The 24,963-nt window shown below is 43.7% G+C and overlaps 1 protein-coding gene across 2 annotated transcripts in view; it reads left to right on the forward strand.

Annotated features, from left to right (window-relative positions):
* The window catches only part of LOC124044010 (receptor tyrosine-protein kinase erbB-4-like), a 624,844-nt gene that overhangs the window by 409,533 nt on the left and 190,348 nt on the right, over nt 1-24,963 (forward strand). For both annotated transcript variants that reach the window (XM_046363297.1, XM_046363298.1), the window contains exons 4-9: nt 5,764-5,895; nt 10,743-10,808; nt 18,711-18,829; nt 20,649-20,790; nt 23,153-23,266; nt 23,910-24,036. In XM_046363297.1, the coding sequence (XP_046219253.1) occupies nt 5,764-5,895; nt 10,743-10,808; nt 18,711-18,829; nt 20,649-20,790; nt 23,153-23,266; nt 23,910-24,036 (700 nt within the window). The remainder of the gene's footprint in view (nt 1-5,763; nt 5,896-10,742; nt 10,809-18,710; nt 18,830-20,648; nt 20,791-23,152; nt 23,267-23,909; nt 24,037-24,963) is intronic.

Raw genomic sequence — 24,963 nt, forward strand, 5'->3', positions numbered from 1 at the left:
AGGACTCTCTCTGAGGATAATCTGGATTATGTCTGACAAGGACTCTCATTGAGGATAGCCTGGATTATGTCTGACAAGGACTCTCATTGAGGATAGCCTGGATTATGTCTGACAAGGACTCTCACTGAGGATAGTCTGGATTATGTCTGACAAGGACTCTCTCTGAGGATAATCTGGATTAGGTCTGACAAGGACTCTGTCTGAGGATAGTCTGGATTATGTCTGACAAGGACTCTCACTGAGGATAGTCTGGATTAGGTCTGACAAGGACTCTCTCTGAGGATAGTGTGGATTAGATCTGACAAGGACTCTCATTGAGGATAGTCTGGATTATGGCTGACAAGGACTCTCACTGAGGATAGTCTGGATTAGGTCTGACAAGGACTCTCACTGAGGATAGTCTGGATTATGTCTGACAAGGACTCTCATTGAGGATAGTCTGGATTATGTCTGACAAGGACTCTCATTGAGGATAGTCTGGATTATGTCTGACAAGGACTCTCACTGAGAATAGTCTGGATTATGTCTGACAAGGACTCTCATTGAGGATAGTCTGGATTATGTCTGACAAGGACTCTCATTGAGGATAGTCTGGATTATGTCTGACAAGGACTCTCACTGAGAATAGTCTGGATTATGTCTGACAAGGACTCTCTCTGAGGATAATCTGGATTATGTCTGACAAGGACTCTCATTGAGGATAGCCTGGATTATGTCTGACAAGGACTCTCATTGAGGATAGCCTGGATTATGTCTGACAAGGACTCTCATTGAGGATAGCCTGGATTATGTCTGACAAGGACTCTCATTGAGGATAGCCTGGATTATGTCTGACAAGGACTCTCATTGAGGATAGCCTGGATTATGTCTGACAAGGACTCTCATTGAGGATAGCCTGGATTATGTCTGACAAGGACTCTCACTGAGGATAGTCTGGATTATGTCTGACAAGGACTCTCTCTGAGAATAATCTGGATTAGGTCTGACAAGGACTCTGTCTGAGGATAGTCTGGATTATGTCTGACAAGGACTCTCACTGAGGATAGTCTGGATTAGGTCTGACAAGGACTCTCTCTGAGGATAGTGTGGATTAGATCTGACAAGGACTCTCATTGAGGATAGTCTGGATTATGGCTGACAAGGACTCTCACTGAGGATAGTCTGGATTAGGTCTGACAAGGACTCTCACTGAGGATAGTCTGGATTATGTCTGACAAGGACTCTCATTGAGGATAGTCTGGATTATGTCTGACAAGGACTCTCACTGAGGATAGTCTGGATTATGTCTGACAAGGACTCTCATTGAGGATAGTCTGGATTATGTCTGACAAGGACTCTCATTGAGGATAGTCTGGATTAGGGTTGACAAGGACTCTCATTGAGGATAGCCTGGATTATGTCTGACAAGGACTCTCATTGAGGATAGCCTGGATTATGTCTGACAAGGACTCTCATTGAGGATAGCCTGGATTATGTCTGACAAGGACTCTCATTGAGGATAGCCTGGATTATGTCTGACAAGGACTCTCATTGAGGATAGCCTGGATTATGTCTGACAAGGACTCTCATTGAGGATAGCCTGGATTATGTCTGACAAGGACTCTCATTGAGGATAGCCTGGATTATGTCTGACAAGGACTCTCTTTGAGGATAGCCTGGATTATGTCTGACAAGGACTCTCATTGAGGATAGCCTGGATTATGTCTGACAAGGACTCTCATTGAGGATAGCCTGGATTATGTCTGACAAGGACTCTCACTGAGGATAGTCTGGATTATGTCTGACAAGGACTCTCATTGAGGATAGCCTGGATTATGTCTGACAAGGACTCTCATTGAGGATAGTCTGGATTATGTCTGACAAGGACTCTCTCTGAGGATAATCTGGATTATGTCTGACAAGGACTCTCACTGAGGATAGTCTGGATTATGTCTGACAAGGACTCTCTCTGAGGATAATCTGGATTATGTCTGACAAGGACTCTCTCTGAGGATAGCCTGGATTATGTCTGACAAGGACTCTCACTGAGGATAGTCTGGATTATGTCTGACAAGGACTCTCATTGAGGATAGCCTGGATTATGTCTGACAAGGACTCTCATTGAGGATAGCCTGGATTATGTCTGACAAGGACTCTCATTGAGGATAGCCTGGATTATGTCTGACAAGGACTCTCATTGAGGATAGCCTGGATTATGTCTGACAAGGACTCTCACTGAGGATAGTCTGGATTATGTCTGACAAGGACTCTCTCTGAGGATAATCTGGATTAGGTCTGACAAGGACTCTGTCTGAGGATAGTCTGGATTATGTCTGACAAGGACTCTCACTGAGGATAGTCTGGATTAGGTCTGACAAGGACTCTCTCTGATGATAGTATGGATTAGATCTGACAAGGACTCTCATTGAGGATAGTCTGGATTATGGCTGACAAGGACTCTCACTGAGGATAGTCTGGATTAGGTCTGACAAGGACTCTCACTGAGGATAGTCTGGATTATGTCTGACAAGGACTCTCATTGAGGATAGTCTGGATTATGTCTGACAAGGACTCTCACTGAGGATAGTCTGGATTATGTCTGACAAGGACTCATTGAGGATAGTCTGGATTATGTCTGACAAGGACTCTCACTGAGGATAGTCTGGATTATGTCTGACAAGGACTCTCATTGAGGATAGTCTGGATTAGGGTTGACAAGGACTCTCACTGAGGATAATCTGGATTAGGTTTGACAAGGACTCTCACTGAGGATAGTCTCGATTATGTCTGACAAGGACTCTCACTGAGGATAATCTGGATTAGGTCTGACAAGGACTCTCACTGAGAATAGTCTGGATGAGGTCTGGAAAGGACTCTCTCTGAGGATAGGTGTCATTACAGACCCTGGTTCAATTCCAGGCTGTATCAATACCGGTCGTTATTGGGAGTCCCATAGGGCGGTGCACAATTGGCCCAGCGTCGTCCCTGTTAGGGTTTGGCCGGGGTAGGCCATCATTGTAAATAAGAATTTGTTCTTAACTGACATGCCTAGTTAAATAATGGTAAAAAATGTATATAAAATTATCTCTGAGAATTCCATTTACATTACATTACATTTAAGTCATTTAGCAGACGCTCTTATCCAGAGCGACTTACAAATTGGTGCATTCACCTTATGACATCCAGTGGAACAGCCACTTTACAATAGTGCATCTACATATTTTAAGGGGGAGGGGGGGGTGAGAAGGATTACTTTATCCTATCCTAGGTATTCCTTAAAGAGGTGGGGTTTCAGGTGTCTCCGGAAGGTGGTGATTGACTCCGCTGTCCTGGCGTCGTGAGGGAGTTTGTTCCACCATTGGGGAGCCAGAGCAGCGAACAGTTTTGACTGGGCTGAGCGGGAACTGTACTTCCTCAGTGGTAGGGAGGCGAGCAGGCCAGAGGTGGATGAACGCAGTGCCCTTATTTGGGTGTAGGGCCTGATCAGAGCCTGGAGGTACTGAGGTGCCGTTCCCCTCACAGCTCCGTAGGCAAGCACCATGGTCTTGTAGCGGATGCGAGCTTCAACTGGAAGCCAGTGGAGAGAGCGGAGGAGCGGGGTGACGTGAGAGAACTTGGGAAGGTTGAACACTAGACGGGCTGCGGCGTTCTGGATGAGTTGAAGGGGTTTAATGGCACAGGCAGGGAGCCCAGCCAACAGCGAGTTGCAGTAATCCAGACGGGAGATGACAAGTGCCTGGATTAGGACCTGCGCCGCTTCCTGTGTGAGGCAGGGTCGTACTCTGCGGATGTTGTAGAGCATGAACCTACAGGAACGGGCCACCGCCTTGATGTTAGTTGAGAACGACAGGGTGTTGTCCAGGATCACGCCAAGGTTCTTAGCGCTCTGGGAGGAGGACACAATGGAGTTGTCAACCGTGATGGCGAGATCATGGAACGGGCAGTCCTTCCCCGGGAGGAAGAGCAGCTCCGTCTTGCCGAAGTTCAGCTTGAGATGGTGATCCGTCATCCACACTGATATGTCTGCCAGACATGCAGAGATGCGATTCGCCACCTGGTCATCAGAAGGGGGAAAGGAGAAGATTAATTGTGTGTCGTCTGCATAGCAATGATAGGAGAGACCATGTGAGGTTATGACAGAGCCAAGTGACTTGGTGTATAGCGAGAATAGGAGAGGGCCTAGAACAGAGCCCTGGGGGACACCAGTGGTGAGAGCGCATGGTGAGGAGACAGATTCTCGCCACGCCACCTGGTAGGAGCGACCTGTCAGGTAGGACGCAATCCAAGCGTGGGCCACGCCGGAGATGCCCAACTCGGAGAGGGTGGAGAGGAGGATCTGATGGTTCACAGTATCGAAGGCAGCCGATAGGTCTAGAAGGATGAGAGCAGAGGAGAGAGAGTTAGCTTTAGCGGTGCGGAGCGCCTCCGTGATACAGAGAAGAGCAGTCTCAGTTGAATGACTAGTCTTGAAACCTGACTGATTTGGATCAAGAAGGTCATTCTGAGAGAGATAGCGGGAGAGCTGACCAAGGACGGCACGTTCAAGAGTTTTGGAGAGAAAAGAAAGAAGGGATACTGGTCTGTAGTTGTTGACATCGGAGGGATCGAGTGTAGGTTTTTTCAGAAGGGGTGCAACTCTCGCTCTCTTGAAGACGGAAGGGACGTAGCCAGCGGTCAGGGATAAGTTGATGAGCGAGGTGAGGTAAGGGAGAAGGTCTCCGGAAATGGTCTGGAGAAGAGAGGAGGGGATAGGGTCAAGCGGGCAGGTTGTTGGGCGGCCGACCGTCACAAGACGCGAGATTTCATCTGGAGAGAGAGGGGAGAAAGAGGTCAGAGCACAGGGTAGGGCACTGTGAGCAGAACCAGCGGTGTCGTTTGACTTAGCAAACGAGGATCGGATGTCGTCGACCTTCTTTCCCAAGATGAGAATAATCAGGGCTGTCCTCTGTGCACCATAGTGCACTGAGGGATGGAGGTTAGTGAGGGTGAAGAGAGGGGGTTGGTCAGATCTCCCCCAGCCCCAGTAAACTCTCTGATCCGAGGTTGACAATATAATCCATATTAGAAGACTGGGGTTGCATCACAAATTGAACTCTATTCCCTATGTAGTGCCCAGGGCCCTGGTCAAAGGTAGTGCACTATATAGGGAATAGGGTGCCATTTTGGATATCTCATCCTCTCCTCCCTCCAATCATGAAATATGAAATTACAAACGTGTTAGTGTTGTCTTTCCCTGACTGGCTGAGGGTTTAAATCCAGGCTGGATGGATTTGGTATCGTGGGGGGTTAACGTAATTATTTCCTGTGTTTGTGTGTGTGTGCGTGCGTGCATATATGTGTTTGTGCATGTTTGTGTGTGTCTGCTGCTATGAGTCTCCAATCTATGGAGGAGGAGAGAGGAAAAACAACAACGAAACTAGATGACGGTTAATATCACCAATAAGACAAGGTCTGTCTGGCCGAAAGCCACATCTATCATGTCTGAAAGGCTGATAAAGCGTTATTGTACTCAGGGCGGAGGACTCCTTTAGCTGTTCCTCTAGGCAAGATTCTGTACTTTCTTTGTGTCTAAACAGCTTTGTGATTTCACACTTTATTTATATTTATAGATGACAAACCAGTTTGTTATTACGGCACATGAACGTTAACATGTTCAAAATGGCATTACTGCAACAACAAAAAATCATTTAGATGAAATGCCTCTCCTGTAAAGTAGTGACGTGTGTGTGTGTGTGTCAGTACTTTGTCCTGATGTGTTTCCCTGTGTTTTCTCCTATCCTACAGAGATCCTACAGGGCGGTGTCTATGTCGACCAGAATAAGTTCCTGTGCCACGCAGACACCATCCACTGGCAAGACATCGTCAAGAACGCCCGCGTCAGCCCTCTGGTTGTGCCAACCAATAGCAGTGTTACATGTGAGTAGCTCACCAATGGAAAACGTAGACTCATTTTCTTAACACTTTTATATGTAGCCTGGATGTCTTTTACAATAATAAGAAGAGCCACCAATATCATAGTAACTCACCAACAAAAGAAAGTCTATCCATCCAGCCACGTTCTCATACACAAATAAATTATTTCACCAATTTACCTTTATAGCTTTCAGGACAATGGAGAGAGACAAACTATGTTATAAACACATGGTGACAGACGCATATAGGACAATGCTGCCATGAACAGAATTAAGATCATAATATCTCAACATGTCACATCTAAGGGCCTACAAAATATACCTTGCTCAACTGTGACCCTAATGAAATGACATCACAGATGTACCATATTAACCGAGAAGTGGCTACACAAGAAGTGTCAACAGCCAGAAAAGCAATCACTTATTATACGTCCCAAATGGAAACTTATTCCTATACACTGTTGTGTACTACTTTTGACCAGAGCTCTATGGGAAGTAGTACACTATAAAGGTGATAGGGTGCCATTCGGGATACACTTAGTAACCTGAATCCGTAAAACAACAGTTCCAAGAAATGCATAATCTCTCAGTAATGCCTTTCTGTAATCGAAGAGAAGACAAGTGAACATAATTATTATTTTTTTATAGCACAAACATGCCATCGGCCTAATCTGACGAAGGGAGTCGAGGGGGGGGGGGGGGGCGGGGGGGGGGTGGTTTATGTCGTCTTATGTTATTGCTCTTCTGACCTGATTTTTTCTCATTGTCCCACGAGTCTGTTTGTAACCCTTGCTCTATAGTTCCCTCGTGTTTTATGGAGTGGTTTTGTCATTGGTTGGTGATATATCTGTTGATTTTGGTTTATTCTTTATTTATTGTATGTTTTTATTTGTTATTAATGACTAGCTGTCCTAGAACAACCTCTGGATCTGCCAACCTTCAAACACCAGCTCACAGCATTGATGATATGTCAGCATCATCCATTTATATTGCATTCTCTTCATTGGTCTCACTCAATACTTTTCATAATCTGATTTACGCACGAACGCACGCACGTACACACACACACACACATACAAACAGTGCAGACACTACACATCCTACTAAAGATCAAAGGGGGTCTGGAAACTTGTAATCCATCTTTAGACTATAATCTCCTCTATTCTTGGGGCAACTCCAGTTTTTTTTCTGTTTTTATTGGCTCTTCAAAACAACAAAGGAATTTGAAATCGACTCCCTATCAATCCACGTATAAGCCTCTCTAGCTCTCATAGCCAAACCCATAACACAGAAAGTTGTAAAGTCATTTCGTTTCGACATTTTAACCTTCAGTAGTGAAACATTATGATGCGGAGAGAAAGAGTGTGATAGTTGTACTGAAGGTCAAGGGGAATTAGAATGTAGATAGTAAGACCTTGGACACTAAAGCCTGGTTATGACATCATATACAACTCTGTGTGGGCTCAGGTATATATGTTACAGATAGACATGCCTTTATCTCCAGCTCCCCAGCTTTCCCCATTACCATGTCTCCTCTCCTGATCAGCTTCTACTGACTGGTGTTTTTATGCTAACCTAGAACGACAGCAAAGAGGGAGGGAAAGAGTGAGAGAAAGGGAGGTATAACAGAAGAGGCTTTCATGGTTCAGTTTGTCGCCCAGAGAGGAGAAACCTGATCAAAAGACAGTGAAGTGGTTCATATTACTCATAGATATGACTTATTTTACAATATTACTGACTTATTTTACAATATTACTGACTTATTGTACAATATTACAGATAGATATGACTTATTTTACAATATTACTGACTTATTTTACAATATTACTGATAGGTATGACTTATTTTACAATATTACTGATAGATATGACTTATTTTACAATATTACTGACTTATTTTACAATATTACTGATAGAAATGACTTATTTTACAATATTACTGACTTATTTTACAATATTACTGATAGGTATGACTTATTTTACAATATTACTGATAGATATGACTTATTTTACAATATTACTGATAGATATGACTTATTTTACAATATTACTGACTTATTTTACAATATTACTGATAGAAATTACTTATTTTACAATATTACTGATAGATATGACTTATTTACAATATTACTGATAGATATAAAAAATATTTAAAAAAACATTGAATGTATTTATATAGCCCTTCGTACATCAGCTGATATCTCAAAGTGCTGTACAGAAACCCAGCCTAAAACCTCAAACAGCAAGCAATGCAGGTGTAGAAGCACGGTGGCTAGGAAAAACTCCCCAGAAAGGCCAAAACCTAGGAAGAAACCTAGAGAGGAACCAGGCTATGTGGGGTGGCCAGTCCTCTTCTGGCTGTGCCGGGTGGAGATTATAACAGAACCAGAACCAGGCCAAGATGTTCAAATGTTCATAAATGACCAGCATGGTCAAATAATAATAATCACAGGCAGAACAGTTGAAACTGGAGCAGCAGCACGGCCAGGTGGACTGGGGACAGCAAGGAGTCATCAGGTCAGGTAGTCCTGAGGCATGGTCCTAGGGCTCAGGTCCTCCCAGAGAGAGAAAGAAAGAGAGAAAGAGAGAATTAGAGAGAGCATACTTAAATTCACACAGGACACCGGATAGGACAGGAGAAGTACTCCAGATATAACAAACTGACTCTAGCCCCCGACACATAAACTACTGCAGCATAAATACTGGAGGCTGAGACAGGAGGGGTCAGGAGACACTGTGGCCCTATCCGATGACACCCCCGGACAGGGCCAAACAGGAAGGATATAACCCCACCCACTTTGCCAAAGCACAGCCCCCACACCACTAGAGGGATATCTTCAACCACCAACTTACCATCTTGAGACAAGGCCGAGTATAGCCCACAAAGATCTCCGCCACGGCACAACCCAAGGGGGGGGGGGCGCCAACCCAGACAGGAAGATCACATCAGTGACTCAACCCATTCAAGTGACGCACCCCTCCTAGGGACGGTATGAAAGAGCCCTAGTACGCCAGTGACCCTGTAATAGGGTTAGAGGCAGAGGATCGCAGTGGAAAGAGGGGAACCGGCCAGGCAGAGACAGCAAGGGCGGTTCGTTGCTCCAGAGCCTTTCCGTTCACCTTCACACTCGTGGGCCAGAATACACTAAATCATATTACCCACTGAAAAGATGAGTCTTCAGTAAAGACTTAAAGGTTGAGACTGAGTTTGTGTCTCTCACATGGGTAGGCAGACCATTCCATAAAAATGGAGCTCTGTAGGAAAAAGCCCTGCCTCCAGCTGTTTGCTTAGAAATTATAGGGACAATTAGGAGGCCTGCGTCTTGTGACCGTAGCGTACGTGTAGGTATGTACGGCAGGACCAAATCAGAGAGATAGGTAGGAGCAAGCCCATGTAATGCTTTGTAGGTTAGCAGTAAAACCTTGAAATCAGCCCTTGCCTTGACAGGAAGCCAGTGTAGGTAGGCTAGCACTGGAGTAATATGATCAAATTTTTTGGTTCTAGTCAGGATTCTAGCAGCCGTATTTAGCACTAACTGAAGTTTATTTAGTGCTTTATCCGGGTAGCCGGAAAGTAGAGCATTGCAGTAGTCTAACCTAGAAGTGACAAAAGCATGGATTAATTTTTCTGCATCATTTTTGGACAGAAAGTTTCAGATTTTTGCAATGTTACATAGATGGAAAAAAGCTGTCCTTGAAACAGTCTTGATATGTTCTTCAAAAGAGAGATCAGGGTCCAGAGTAACGCAGAGGTCCTTCACAGTTTTATTTGAGACGACTGTACAACCATTAAGATTGATAGTCAGATTCAACAGAAGAGCTCTTTGTTTCTTGGGAGCTAGAACAAGCATCTCTGTTTTGTCCCAGTTTAAAAGTAGATATGACTTATTTACAATATTACTGACTTATTTACAATATTACTGATAGATATGACTTATTTTACAATATTACTGATAGATATGACTTATTTACAATATTACTGATAGATATGACTTATTTCACAATATTACTGATAGATATGACTTATTTACAATATTACTGACTTATTTTACAATATTACTAATAGATATGACTTATTTTACAATATTACTGACTTATTTTACAATATTACTGATAGATATGACTTATTTTACAATATTACTGATAGATATGACTTATTTACAATATTACTGACTTATTGTACAGCATGTGTTACAATTCCTATTGAGTAAGGGCAAGTGAGTGATTGAGTGAGGGAGGGAGAGATGGAGAGAAGGGTAGCAAAGGACAGTTGATGGAGTCCGAGCGAGTACCAGCCCACTGGGCACACACTGGTTGAATCAATGTTGTTTCCTCGTCATTTCAAAGAGATTACGTTGAACCAATGTAGAATAGACGTTGAATTGACGTCTGTGCCCAGTGGGAGGGATGGATGGATGAAAAGAGGGAGGGATGAAGAGAGGGATAGACGAAGGGAGCTAGAGATGTCAGAGAGAGCGTCAGTCTTAAATATAATTGTTTTTTACTGAAGTGGAACAGAGACAGAGGACGCCATTCAGCACTCATCCAGCCTCACTCTGCAATTACCAAGCAGTCAATTAAGCCCTCCAAAACACAGCTAGCACTAATATAGCAGCAGAGTTTCTAGCTAGTAGCTGTTGTCGCTGACTCTCACCCCTACAGCAGTCATTAATAAGACAACTCTAGTACAGTGCATTAAGGACACAAAACAGTAGAGTGTCACTGTTGAAATCATCATAGCCTTAAGCATGCCAGTGCTTAAAAAAGGAGCTAGTAAGATGGGTGGTTTGATCATAATATCTCTGCTATGGAAAGTATTTGACTGGATAATTTACACCCATGTCGTCCACAGGTCAGAAGTGTCACGTATCCTGTAATGGTCGCTGCTGGGGCCCAAAGGAGGACCAGTGTCAGACCTGTGAGTACCTCCCTGCAGTCTCTCTCTCTCTCTTTTTCTCTCTCACTCTCTCATTCGTTCGCTTTCTTTCTCCCCTGCCTCTCACCCACGACACGCAGACAGGCAGCACAGGAGTGCACTTTAACACTGCCAGCATAATTGGCTTTGGCCCTGTGGCCCTCCCACAGACTCTTCTATTCTCTCTCTCTCTCGCTCTCTTTTTTTCCCTCTCTCTCGCTCTCTCTCACTCTCCTCTCCCTCTCTCACTATCTTATTTTCCCCATCGTCTCCTCCTCCGGCTCATGCCCCATCTCGCCCTCCTCCACAATGCCAGATTTAAAATCCTTGCCTCCTCAGGCTTAAACAACTGTGATTTCCCCTGCTACCCACTCCAATGACTGCCCTGCGTTAAGTCAAACTGTTAAACAACACACCGTCTGTTGCCTCACCTGTGAGCCAGTCTGAAGATAGCTGTGGTGTGTGAGAGGTAACCTGGGTTAGCTGTGTAAGCACATAGGACTGACCATCACAAACGCTCAGACACAGACACAGACACACACACACACACACACACACACACACACACACACACACACACACACACACACACACACACACACACACACACACACACACACACACACACACACACACACACACACACACACACACACACACACACACACACACACACACACACACACACACACACACACTACCACTCAGCAGCACTCAGCCCAGAGGGGTGTCTCTCTCTGTCTGCGGGAGGGTGGTACCACATGGGGCTAATAACAGCACAGCGTTTAGCTTCTTAGATATACAGTACTGCTAGTATTCGTAGATATACAGTACTGCTAGTATATTATGTCTGATATATTACTACGCCTTAGTCTCCTGCTGTGAAGGGATGTGTGTTACGTACCTTATCCATACCTTCGTGGACAAGCACCTGTTTAAGAAGATAGGGCTTGACACACACACAGTTTCTTTCTAACAGGAGAAGGTGTGCTGTAACAGTCCTGTAGTAAACACCATTAGGGTTGAGTTGAGGAAGAAGTCAAACTGCCTGTAAATTCCCTCTTCTGTCTCTAATTAATCACTCTCATGTCCTGTCTGAGTACTTCTACCTCAGCCTGTCTGTCTGTCTATCCCAGGCCCCCATGTGCTTCTGTCACTGTACTGTACATGTCTTTCATTTCTCTCCATCTGTGGTATTCTCTCTTTTTACCCAGAATGTTCCATGTATTTCCCCTATTCTCTTTACTGTATGTATTTCCCCTATTCTCTTTACTGTATGTATTTCCCCTATTCTCTTTACTGTATGTATTTCCCCTATTCTCTTTACTGTATGTATTTCCCCTATTCTCTTTACTGTATGTATTTCCCCTATTCTCTTTACTGTATGTATTTCCCCTATTCTCTTTACTGTATGTATTTCCCCTATTCTCTTTACTGTATGTATTTCCCCTATTCTCTTTACTGTATGTATTTCCCTATTCTCTTTACTGTATGTATTTCCCTATTCTCTTTACTGTATGTATTTCCCCTATTCTCTTTACTGTATGTATTTCCCCTATTCTCTTTACTGTATGTATTTCCCCTATTCTCTTTACTGTATGTATTTCCCTATTCTCTTTACTGTATGTATTTCCCTATTCTCTTTACTGTATGTATTTCCCCTATTCTCTTTACTGTATGTATTTCCCTATTCTCTTTACTGTATGTATTTCCCCTATTCTCTTTACTGTATGTATTTCCCCTATTCTCTTTACTGTATGTATTTCCCCTATTCTCTTTACTGTATGTATTTCCCCTATTCTCTTTACTGTATGTATTTCCCCTATTCTCTTTACTGTATGTATTTCCCCTATTCTCTTTACTGTATGTATTTCCCCTATTCTCTTTACTGTATGTATTTCCCCTATTCTCTTTACTGTATGTATTTCCCCTATTCTCTTTACTGTATGTATTACCCCTATTATCTTTACTGTATGTATTTCTCCTATTCTCTTTACTGTATGTATTTCCCCTAGTATCTTTACTGTATGTATTTCCCCTATTCTCTCTCTATCCCTCTCCCTCCCTCTCTCTCTCTCTCTCTCTCTCTCTCTCTCTCTCTCTCTCTCTCTCTCTCTCTCTCTCTCTCTCTCTCTCTCTCTCTCTCAAATCAATTCAATTCAATTCAAGGGCTTTATTGGCATGGGAAACATGTGTTAACATTGCCAAAGCAAGTGAGGTAGACAACATACAAAGTGAATATATAAAGTGAAAAACAACCAAATTTAACAGTAAACACATACAGAAGTTTAAAAACAGTAAAGACATTACAAATGTCATATTATATATATATATACAATGTACAAATAGTTAAAGGACACAAGATAAAATGAATAAGCATAAATATGGGTTGTATTTACAATGGTGTTTGTTCTTCACTGGTTGCCCTTTTCTCGTGGCAACAGGTCACAAATCTTGCTGCTGTGATGGCACACTGTGGAATTTCACCCAAAAGATATGGGAGTTTTTCAAAATTGGATTTGTTTTCGAATTCTTTGTGGATCTGTGTAATCTGGGGGAAATATGTCTCTCTAATATGGTCATACATTGGGCAGGAGGTTAGGAAGTGCAGCTCAGTTTCCACCTCATTTTGTGGGCAGTGAGCACATAGCCTGTCTTCTCTTGAGAGCCATGTCTGCCTACGGCGGCCTTTCTCAATAGCAAGGCTATGCTCACTGAGTCTGTACATAGTCAAAGCTTTCCTTAATTTTGGGTCAGTCACAGTGGTCAGGTATTCTGCCGCTGTGTACTCTCTGTGTAGGGCCAAATAGCATTCTAGTTTGCTCTGTTTTTTTGGTAATTCTTTCCAATGTGTTAAGTAATTATCTTTTTGTTTTCTCATGATTTGGTTGGGTCTAATTGTGCTGTTGTCCTGGGGCTCTGTAGGGTGTGTTTGTGTTTGTGAACAGAGCCCCAGGACCAGCTTGCTTAGGGGACTCTTCTCCAGGTTCATCTCTCTGTAGGTAATGGCTTTGTTATGGAAGGTTTGTGAATCGCTTCCTTTTAGGTGGTTGTAGAATTTAACGGCTCTTTTCTGGATTTTGATAATTAGTGGGTATCGGCCTAATTCTGCTCTGCATGCATTATTTGGTGTTTTACGTTGTACACGGAGGATATTTTTGCGGAATTCTGCGTGCAGAGTCTCAATTTGGTGTTTGTCCCATTTTGTGAGGTCTTGGTTGGTGAGCGGACCCCAGACCTCACAACCATAAAGGGCAATGGGCTCCTTTACTGATTCAAATATTTTTAGCCAAATCCTAATTGGTATGTTGAAATTTATGTTTCTTTTGATGGCATAGAATGCCCTTCTTGCCTTGTCTCTCAGATCGTTCACAGCTTTGTGGAAGTTACCTGTGGCGCTGATGTTTAGGCCAAGGTATGTATAGTTTTTTTGTGTGCTCTAGGGCAACAGTGTCTAGATGGAATTTGTATTTGTGGTCCTGGTGACTGGACCTTTTTTGGAACACCATTATTTTGGTCTTACTGAGATTTACTGTCAGGGCCCAGGTCTGACAGAATCTGTGCATAAGATCTAGGTGCTGCTGTAGGCCCTCCTTGGTTGGTGACAGAAGCACCAGATCATCAGCAAACAGCAGACATTTGACGTCGGATTCTAACAGGGGGAGGCCGGGTGCTGCAGACTTTTCTAGTGCCCGCGCCAATTCGTTGATATATATGTTGAAGAGGGTGGGGCTTAAGCTGCATCCCTGTCTAACCCCACGACCCTGTGTGAAGAAATGTGTGTGTTTTTTGCCAATTTTAACCGCACACTTGTTGTTTGTGTACATGGATTTTATAATGTCGTATGTTTTACCCCCAACACCACTTTCCATCAGTTTGTATAGCAGACCCTCATGCCAGATTGAGTCGAAGGCTTTTTTGAAATCAACAAAGCATGAGAAGACTTTGCCTTTGTTTTGGTTTGTTTGGTTGTCAATTAGGGTGTGCAGGGTGAATACATGGTCTGTTGTACGGTAATTTGGTAAAAAGCCAATTTGTCATTTGCTCAGTACATTGTTTTCATTGAGGAAATGTACGAGTCTGCTGTTAATAATAATGCAGAGGATTTTCCCAAGGTTACTGTTGACACATATTCCACGGTAGTTATTGGGGTCAAATTTGTCTCCACTTTTGTGGATTGGGGTGATCAGTCCTTGGTTCCAAATATTGGGGAAGATGCCAGAGCTAAGTATGATGTTAAAGAGTTTTAGTATAGCCAATTGGAATTTGTTGTCTGTATATTTGATCATTTCATTGAGGACACAATCGGCACCACAGGCCTTTTTGGGTTGAAGGGTTTTTATTTTGTCCTGTAACTCATTCAATGTAATTGGAGAATCCAGTGGGTTCTGGTAGTCTTTAATAGTTGATTCTAAGATCTGTATTTGATCATGTATATGTTTTTGCTCTTTGTTCTTTGTTATAGAACCAAAAAGATTGGAGAAGTGGTTTACCCATACATCTCCATTTTGGATAGATAATTCTTCGTGTTGTTGCTTGTTTAGTGTTTTCCAATTTTCCCAGAAGTGGTTAGAGTCTATGGATTCTTCAATTGCATTGAGCTGATTTCTAACATGCTGTTCCTTCTTTTTCCGTAGTGTATTTCTGTATTGTTTTAGTGATTCACCATAGTGAAGGCGTAGACTCAGGTTTTCCGGGTCTCTATGTTTTTGGTTGGACAGGTTTCTCAATTTCTTTCTTAGATTTTTGCATTCTTCATCAAACCATTTGTCATTATTGTTAATTTTCTTCGGTTTTCTATTTGAGATTTTTAGATTTGATAGGGAAGCTGAGAGGTCAAATATACTGTTAAGATTTTCTACTGCCAGGTTTACACCTTCACTATTACAGTGGAACATTTTACCCAGGAAATTGTCTAAAAGGGATTGAATTTGTTGTTGCCTAATTGTTTTTTTGGTAGGTTTCCAAACTGCATTCCTTCCATCTATAGCATTTCTTAATGTTACTCAGTTCCTTTGGCTTTGATGCCTCATGATTGTGTATTGCTCTGTTTAAGTAGACTGTGATTTTGCTGTGGTCTGATAGGGGTGTCAGTGGGCTGACTGTGAACGCTCTGAGAGATTCTGGGTTGAGGTCAGTGATAAAGTAGTCTACAGTACTACTGCCAAGAGATGAGCTATAGGTGTACCTACCATAGGAGTCCCCTCGAAGCCTACCGTTGACTATGTACATACCCAGCGTGCGACAGAGCTGCAGGAGTTGTGACCCGTTTTTGTTGGTTATGTTGTCATAGTTGTACCTAGGGGGGAATATGTGGGAGGGGATGCTGTCACCTCCAGGCAGATGTTTGTCCCCCTGTGTGTCCTCTCTCTCTCTCTCTCTCTCTCTCTCTCTCTCTCTCTCTCTCTCTCTCTCTCTCTCTCTCTCTCTCTCTCTCTCTCTCTCTCTCTCTCTCCACTCTCTCTCTCTCTCTCTCTCTCTCTCTCTCTCTCTCTCTCTCTCTCTCTCTCTCTCTCTCTCTCTCTCTCTCTCTCTCTCTCTCCCTCTCCGTCTCTCTCTCTCTGTGTGTCTGATATTGTCACTGTAGTGTTCCCTGGCGTGCTGTCTGTGTGCTCTGCAGCTTGATCTCATTAAGATAATCAGTATGAACTCCTTCACCCAGTGACTAGTTAACAGCACGTCATCTCTCTTCACAAGATAACACTGCGTGTTTGCTCTCTTTTACTCCATCATATGTTCGCATAATATGTATGTGGGGGACTACATCCCTACATCTCCATCCCTCCATCCCTCCCTTCTATCTATCTTTTTCCATCTTTCCATCTACCCATGCATGCCTCTTCCTCCATCTCTCCATCCCTCTTCATCTCACTCTATCCCTCTCCTTCTCCTTCAATCCCTTTCCTTCGTTCTCCATCCCCCTCCTTCTCACTCCATCCCTCTTCTCTCACTCTATCCCTCTCCTTTTCCTTCAATCCCTTTCCTTCGTTCTCCATCCCCCTCCTTCTCACTTCATCCCTCTTCTCTCACTCTATCCCTCTCCTTTTCCTTCAATCCCTTTCCTTCGTTCTCCATCCCCCTCCTTCTCACTCCATCCCTCTTCTCTCACTCTATCCCTCTCCTTCTCCTTCAATCCCTTTCCTTCGTTCTCCATCCCCCTCCTTCTCACTCCATCCCTCTTCTCTCCCTCTATCCTTCTACTTCTTTCCCGTTGATAGGGCTGGAGCATACTATGGCGCTGTGTGAGAAACTGCTAGACAAAGGACTCTCAGTATAACACTCTCACATCAAGTACTGAATACAGAACTCCCTCATCAATATCAACCGCTGGCTGGCTGTATTATCTCCTGACATGCAGGTGCCTAAACAGGCTCCCTGGTCTACAGAACAGCCAGACACACACGCACACACACGCACACTCTCTCCCCCGACTCCACCGAGCCTACGACTGAGCCCCTCCAGAAACATGGGCCTCTGCTGCTCTATAAAAACAGACAGCTAGGCAGCGTTGATATAAGATTCAGCGCTGTGACAGATGCCCCTGTCAGCAGCCTGTTCAAATTGAAGATATTCAGCATACTTTATGAGATTGATGACTTTTTATTTGTGGTGGCTGCCTGGTATTTTTAAGTGGATAGTATTTTTAAGGCAAATAGATCAATGGCTGTGTGGCGTGTGAGCGTGCTTTCGTTCGTCAATGTGCATGTGTGGCGCCTCCTGATGAGGTCATTTGTTAAACAAAATGTATTTTTGTTAAGTAGGCCATTTCATTGCACTAACGGTGGCGAGAGGCGCATGGCAGGCGTAATGGAATGCATTGATGATACGTTAGTGAGGTGAGGAGAGGAGGACAAGGGGGAGAGGAAGGGGATGGGTTGAGTGAGAAGAGGAGTAGAGGACGGCAGGAGGAGGATGTGCCGGGGAGGAGGGAAAAGAGGTGAGGAATGTGGGCAGACCAGACGGGCCAGTCTCACTGTGACAAGGTATCACCATCACCACCAACCCAAAGGGTCAGCACAACAAAGTGCTGTGCTCTACTCAGCAAGACATATTCCACAAGCATTTGCGCAATTACACAAATGGATAAATTGACAACGTCATATAGCTACATATAAAGTGTTGATTATTGCGCATGCACACACCCATTCATGCTCACCAACATTCACACACACACACACACACACACACACACACGCACGCACGCACGCACGCACGCACGCACGCACGCACGCACGCACGCACGCACACACACACACACACACACACACACACACACACACACACACACACACACACACACACTGATAGACAGACAGGTGTACCCATCAGTCCATCAGCAACCCATCAAGCCCATATGGCTGGACATCAACAGGACTGGTGAATGGAGTTGCAGGAGAATGAGAACAGGGCTGGCGGTGGAAGCAGCACATTCAGGAGAAATAGCTGATAGCCGTTTCAATCACACTGTCAATGTCAGACAGGAAACATAGAAATTCAGCTCCATACAGCACCACAGACTGGCAGACTGTCATATGAACATCAGTCTAACAGCAGGGTATCTCTACAAAAGACCCCTTACTCAGCTAAACTCCATATTGCCTTAGCTGAAGTCTATCGGCCTGTTTCCTGGACACAGAGGAAGCCTTGTCATATGGACTGAAATGCATGTTCAATGGAGAATCCCCATTGACAATGCATTTTTCGACCAGGCATAGGATTAATAAACAATATGTGTGACTTCATTCTGCAGGAAAACAGTCAACATGATAGATTTAACTTTAGGGAGGCTATGTTTTCCACAAGCACTATGTTTCCTTGTTTCCTTGTTTGGATTCTAGTCAAAGTAATGCTTCTGTGATGGGAACCTGTTATATCGTGTTCTGATGCTCTTTCCCTTTTGTCCAGTGACTAAAACCGTGTGTGCTGAGCAGTGTGACGGTCGCTGTTTCGGACCCTGGGTCAGTAACTGCTGCCATCGCGAGTGTGCAGGAGGATGCTCCGGACCCAAGGATACGGACTGCTTCGTATGTACACACACTTACACGCAGGAGCATGCACACGCACACTCACCCACCTGCGTGTGGACACAGACATGCATGCACGCGCACACACACACAAACACACACACACACACATATACATACACGTTATAAAGCTTATCGTCACAAAAGAGAAAGCTCTCCTTTCAATCACCTGTTGCCATGGTGAACAGTCTCAAACCGTCAAAGACAGAGTTTTTGATTATAGACCAGCGAGTCTATTTCTTCCTTTTCTCTTCTTGTTCTCTTCTTTAGTACACCAGAGCTTTTATCTTATCTGTGACATTTTGTGTGAATGTGAGGTTATTTCCATTAGAGGCTATTCATACTTCCATAGAGAAGTCGCTCCTGACACAGAATCTCCCTGTTTAAACTGTCTACTTCCCAAAGGCATCGTATTCCCTCTGTGGTGCAATCCTTTTGATCAGGACCCATAGGGCTCTAGCCAAAAATAGTTCACTACATATGGAATAGGGTGCCATTTGGGACACAGCCATCGTTCTTTGTGGGAAAGATAGATAACGTTCAAATCAAATTTTCTCCCACAATGCCTTGTGCTGTGCCCACCTCCCTTTCTTTGTTACTCTCTCTCTCTCTAATGTCAACAATGTGCAAAGCTGTCATCAAGGTAAAGGGTGGCTACTTTGAAGAATCTCAAATGTAAAATATAATTTGATTTGTTTCAACACTTTATTGGTTACCACATGATTCCATATGTGCTATTTCATAGTTTTGTTGTCTTCATTATGTAGGAACTAGTAAATAGAAAGAAAAACCCTTGAATGAGCAGGTGTTTTAAAACTTTTGACCGGTAGTGTACATTTTTTCTCTCTGTCTTTTCTCTCTGTCACGCCCTGACCATAGTTTGCTTTGTATGTTTCTATGTTTTGTTTGGTCAGGGTGTGATCTGAGTGGGCATTCTATGTTGTATGTCTAGTTTGTCTATTTCTGTGTTTGGCCTGGTATGGTTCTCAATCAGAGGCAAGTGTTAGTCATTGTCTCTGATTGGGAACCATATTTAGGTAGCCTGTTTTGTCATTGTGGGTGATTGTCTATGTTATGTTGCTTGTATGCACAGTGGTTCCTGTGTCAGTGTTTGTGCCACACGGGACTGTTTTGTTATTTTGTATTCTTTTGTGTTCAGTTTATACTATTAAAACATGGACACTTACCACGCTGCGTTTTGGTCCGATCCCTGTTACTCCTCTTCAGACGAAGGGGAAATCCGCCGTTACTCTCTCTCTCCTATCTTCTCTCTCTCCCGCGCTCTTTCTCTCTCTTTATCCATTTATCCTTTCTGGATATAACTTATTTCCAGAGTTTGTTATATTTCATGATGTATTGGGCTCCTTTCTGTTTAATTAGATAGTGGGAGTTCTAACTATTGATATTACTTTTTCAACACGGATTTGAATCAATGGTTTTCATGTTATTCACACCTGAGCTATCTTCAGAGTGGGAAAACACTCTGGGGTTGCATTCCAAATGGCACCCTATCCCCTATATAGTTACGTCTTTAACCAAAGCCCTATCAAAGGTAGTGTGCTACATAGGGAATAGGGTGCCATTTGTCACTCATTAAGTCTGTGTAGTGTTTAACAGTCTTTGTGTTTACAGCTACATACCAGTTACTTGATCATGTGCTTGCTTGGAGTGCATAGGGCTGCCAGTGACAAAAACAATCTTTAAGGACTGTTATTTAGCTGGAAACCACAATCTGCTAACTGTGTTTCCATGAGCACCCAGCACTAATATGTGTGTTTGTGTGTGTGCGCACACGTACTTGTGTGTGTTTCATCTACAGGCTTGCACCAACTTCAACGACAGCGGGGCGTGTGTGACCCAGTGCCCCCAGCCCCATGTATACAACCCCACCACCTTCCAGCTGGAAAGCAACCCCAGAGCCAAGTACACCTACGGAGCCTTCTGCGTCAAGAAGTGCCCTCGTAAGGAATGACACACACACACAACAACATACAGTACACATGCTTTTGTGAAATAACGGGACATAAAACATGTGTTTTACCAGTGGAAGCAAAATAGCCCATAACATCAATAATCCCAACATATCTTGATGATATTTGCAACACCACTGGTGTGGCCAAAGAGCTTTTTTTTCATGTCATCTGACCAAAGTACCAGTTCCAATCCAAGTGCCAATGCCTTTTAGCAAACTCCAGGCGTTTACATTTCATTGTTGTCTGATTACCACATTTTGCCATTAACGAACATACAATTATGTATTTTCTATTAGCAATTATCTATTTTAAATACATTTTCTTGGTCTTAGAGACATTAAATATGCAGAGAACATTTGGGGGAGTTACTGATTTCAATACACGTTAAAAATAAAATAAAAATAGGAAAACTCAAAAAATGGAGTTATGACTTGTTGGATGATATGAAAATAGTTCTCTTTGGCCATGCACACCAATGCATGTCCAGAAAAGAATCCCATACCTACAGTAAAATATGGTGGTGGATCTTTGATGTTATGGGGCTGTTTTGCTTCCACTGGTCCTGGGGCCCTTGTTAAGGTCAACAGCATCATGAACTTTACCCCAGAACCATGACATTTTTGACAAAAACACGGTTGCCTCTGCCAGATGGCTGAAACTTGTCCACAAGACAATAACTCCAAGCACACATCACAATCCACAAAGAAATGGTTAATAGGCCACAAAATCAACATTTTGCAATGGCCATCTCAGTGTTTGGACTTGAAACCCATTGAAAGCCTGTGGTTTGAATTGAAGAGGGCAGTCCATAAGTACAGAGGGAGGATATCCAGGATCTGGAAGGATTCTGTATGGAGAAATGGTCTAAGATCCTTTCCAACTCATAAAACATTTAGAAAAAGGCTCAGTGCTGTTATCCTCACAATGTGAGGTATTGATCAGTATTGAAAACTGGGGTGTCAATCATTTTGACCCCTACCTTTTTGAGAAAGAAATGTTTTACTTAACAAACAAAATGTTTTTCTCTGAGCAATTGTATAGTTTTTTTGTTGCATACAATATAGCTCAGTATTTGAATTGTTTATTTTCTACAGTAATTTTTGCTTTATCAAGGGTGTCAATAATTTTGGATCCCACTGTACAGACCAAATACCCTGAAGATAAACTGCTCTGTCATATTCTGAACATATATAACACACACCGACATACAAACACTCTCCTTGCCATAAACACTTAACCGCCACAGATCAGAATGACACCATTCAAACAGCCTTGAAACATCATCATTAGCTGAGCAGAGCTGGCTGCTCATGAACTACCAAGGGCCTAAGGATATTGATTCATTTCTCAACCCTCCTGTTTTTAAGTCTGAACTTTTTTTCCCAGAAGAACACAGAAAGAAACTTCATTGGTCATCTCTACTTAGCACCCTCTTCACATCTCCCCTTCATCCTCCCTTCCCTTTAAAGAAGCCATTTCCTCCATTGATTTAAATAACCTGTCCTCTCCTCTCTCCGCTCGGTGCTGATTTAAATAGCCAGGATGAGTGGGTGTTTTGAACAGATTTCAAGACACAGTTGGGATTTATTTTGGCTCACATGCCAGATACAACCCTACAAAGACAAAGAGGATGGGGTTCTGGGAGGGCAGGGTAGCAGGCAGGGATGGGAGGGAGGGAGAGGGGAATGGGTGCAGAGTGAGGGAGAAGAAAAGTACATAATTAACACGTTATTTTTTTAGCAATGGACTCTTTTTGTGGTCTTTTGAAGTGGGGCGTGTCCCCGGCACTCTGCAAGGCACTGCGCTAGGCGCTCTGATCTGTAACTCTGGCTTTCCACTTGGAGCTCTGCAAGCCTTTCAACCCTATTCCCTAATGCACTACTGTAGACCAGGCCACTATACCATGTTATTCTGGAGATGGCCTGCCACAAGGACCCATGCAATTTAGGTGTCCATCTCTAAACCTGAGGCTGCGAGCAAAGCAGTCATTTGATGTGTCTGTGTGTCCCTAAACTCTCCCTTCCTCAGTTCAGACTATCAGATATCATGCCAGCCAAAGCAGTAGAGCAAATACGGTCTCACCTGGAGACAACAATAAGACAAGATAAAGAGGACAAGGAACATCTTTAATCAGATGATTCATCTTCAGTAGAACAGCAGCAGTGGAAACGTGTTCACTGCCTTCAAGTCTCACAAGCATAAAGTAGACATTCATTTACAGTATAGCTCCATGGCAGTCAGTCATACAGTTGTACTTGTCCCTTCATATATCAATACCTGAGTGTGAGAGTCTGTTATCATGCAAGTGATCCGACACATGCCGTGGTTGACTCTGTGTTTGCTGTTCCAGATAACTTTGTGGTGGACCACAGCTCCTGTGTGAGGGCTTGTCCCAGCAACAAGATGGAAGTAGAAAATGACCGCATCAAGATGTGCATCGCCTGCACTGATATCTGTCCAAAAGGTACCCTAATCCTGCACTGATATCTGTCCAAAAGGTACCCTAATCCTGCACTGATATCTGTCCAAAAGGTACCCTAATCCTGCACTGTCCTGGGCCTTATCCCACTGCCATTCACATCCAGTATATTCATCTGGTTGATTGGATGTATTTGGGGTTGTGCTGTGGTTGTGGTTGTGGTTGTGGTTGTGGTTGTGGTTGTGGTTGTGCTGTGGTTGTGCTGTGGTTGTGTTTGTGCTGTGATTGTGGTTGTGCTGTGGTTGTGGTTGTGCTGTGGTTGTGCTGTGTTTGTGCTGTGATTGTGGTTGTGCTGTGGTTGTGGTTGTGCTGTGGTTGTGGTTGTGGTTGTGCTGTGGTTGTGGTGGTGCTGTGGTTGTGGTTGTGGTTGTGGTTGTGCTGTGGTTGTGGTTGTGCCGTGGTTGTGGTTGTGCTGTGGTTGTGGTTGTGTATGACAATGGCTTACCCACTGCTCCGACCTCTACAACCTCTGTGTGTCTTTTGTGACTGTCTGTTCCATGTGAGTGTACTGGATGCATTTTGAAGTGGTTGGAATGAAGTAGAACACCTGTTTCCCTTGAACATCTGTGGACATTTTGAGCACGTCATCTTTTCTCCTTCTTCATCTTCATCTCCTTGTCTGTTTTAGCCTGTGATGGTATAGGTACAGCCAGTCTGCAGTCAGCCCAGACTGTGGACTCCAGCAACATAGACAAGTTCACCAACTGTACCAAGATCAATGGAAACCTGGTCTTCCTCATCACTGGCATTAAAGGGTGAGAGCAGAACACACACACACATTCACCAACACACACACACACACACACACACACACACACACACACACACACACACACACACACACACACACACACACACACACACACACACACACACACACACACACACACACACACACACACACACACACACACACACACACACACAAACCAAGTACGCCATACTGTATATACAAACATTGGCTGTAGAATGGCCTTACTGAAGAGCTCAGTGACTTTCAAAGGGACTTTCAACCTTTCCAACAAAACAGTTTGTCACATTTCTGCCCTGCTAGAGCTGCCCCGGTCAACTGTAAGTGCTGTTATTGTGAAGTGGAAACGTCTAGGAGCAACTATGGCTCAGCCGTGAAGTGGCAGGCCACACAAGATCACAAAATGGGACCGCCAAGTGCTGAAGCACGTAGTGTGTAAAAATAGTGTGTCGTTAGTTGCAATACTCACTACCAGATTCCAAACTGTTCTGGAAGCAACGTCAGCACAAGAACTGTTTGTCGGGAGCTTCATGAAATTGTTTTCCATGGCCGAGCAGCCGCACCCAAGCCTAATATCACCATGCACAATGCCAAGTGTCGGCTGGAGTGGTGTAAACCTCACCACCATTAGACTCTGGAGCAGTGGAAACAAGTTCTCTGGAGTGATGAAGCATGCTTTACCATCTGACAGTCTGGCGGACTAATGTGGGTTTGGTGGATGCCAGGACAACCCAATGAATAGTGCCTGTAAAACTGTTTTGGTGGAGGAGGAATAATGGTCTGGGGTTGCTTTTCATGATTCGGGCTAGGCCCTTCAGTTCCAGTGAAGGAAAATCTTAACACTACAGCATACAATGACATTCTAGAAGATTCTGTGCTTACATCTTTGTGCCAACAGTTTGGGGAAGGCCCTTTCCTGTTTCAGCATGAC

This window comes from Oncorhynchus gorbuscha, linkage group LG09 (assembly GCF_021184085.1).
Source record: "Oncorhynchus gorbuscha isolate QuinsamMale2020 ecotype Even-year linkage group LG09, OgorEven_v1.0, whole genome shotgun sequence".
Taxonomy (NCBI): Eukaryota; Metazoa; Chordata; class Actinopteri; order Salmoniformes; family Salmonidae; genus Oncorhynchus; species Oncorhynchus gorbuscha.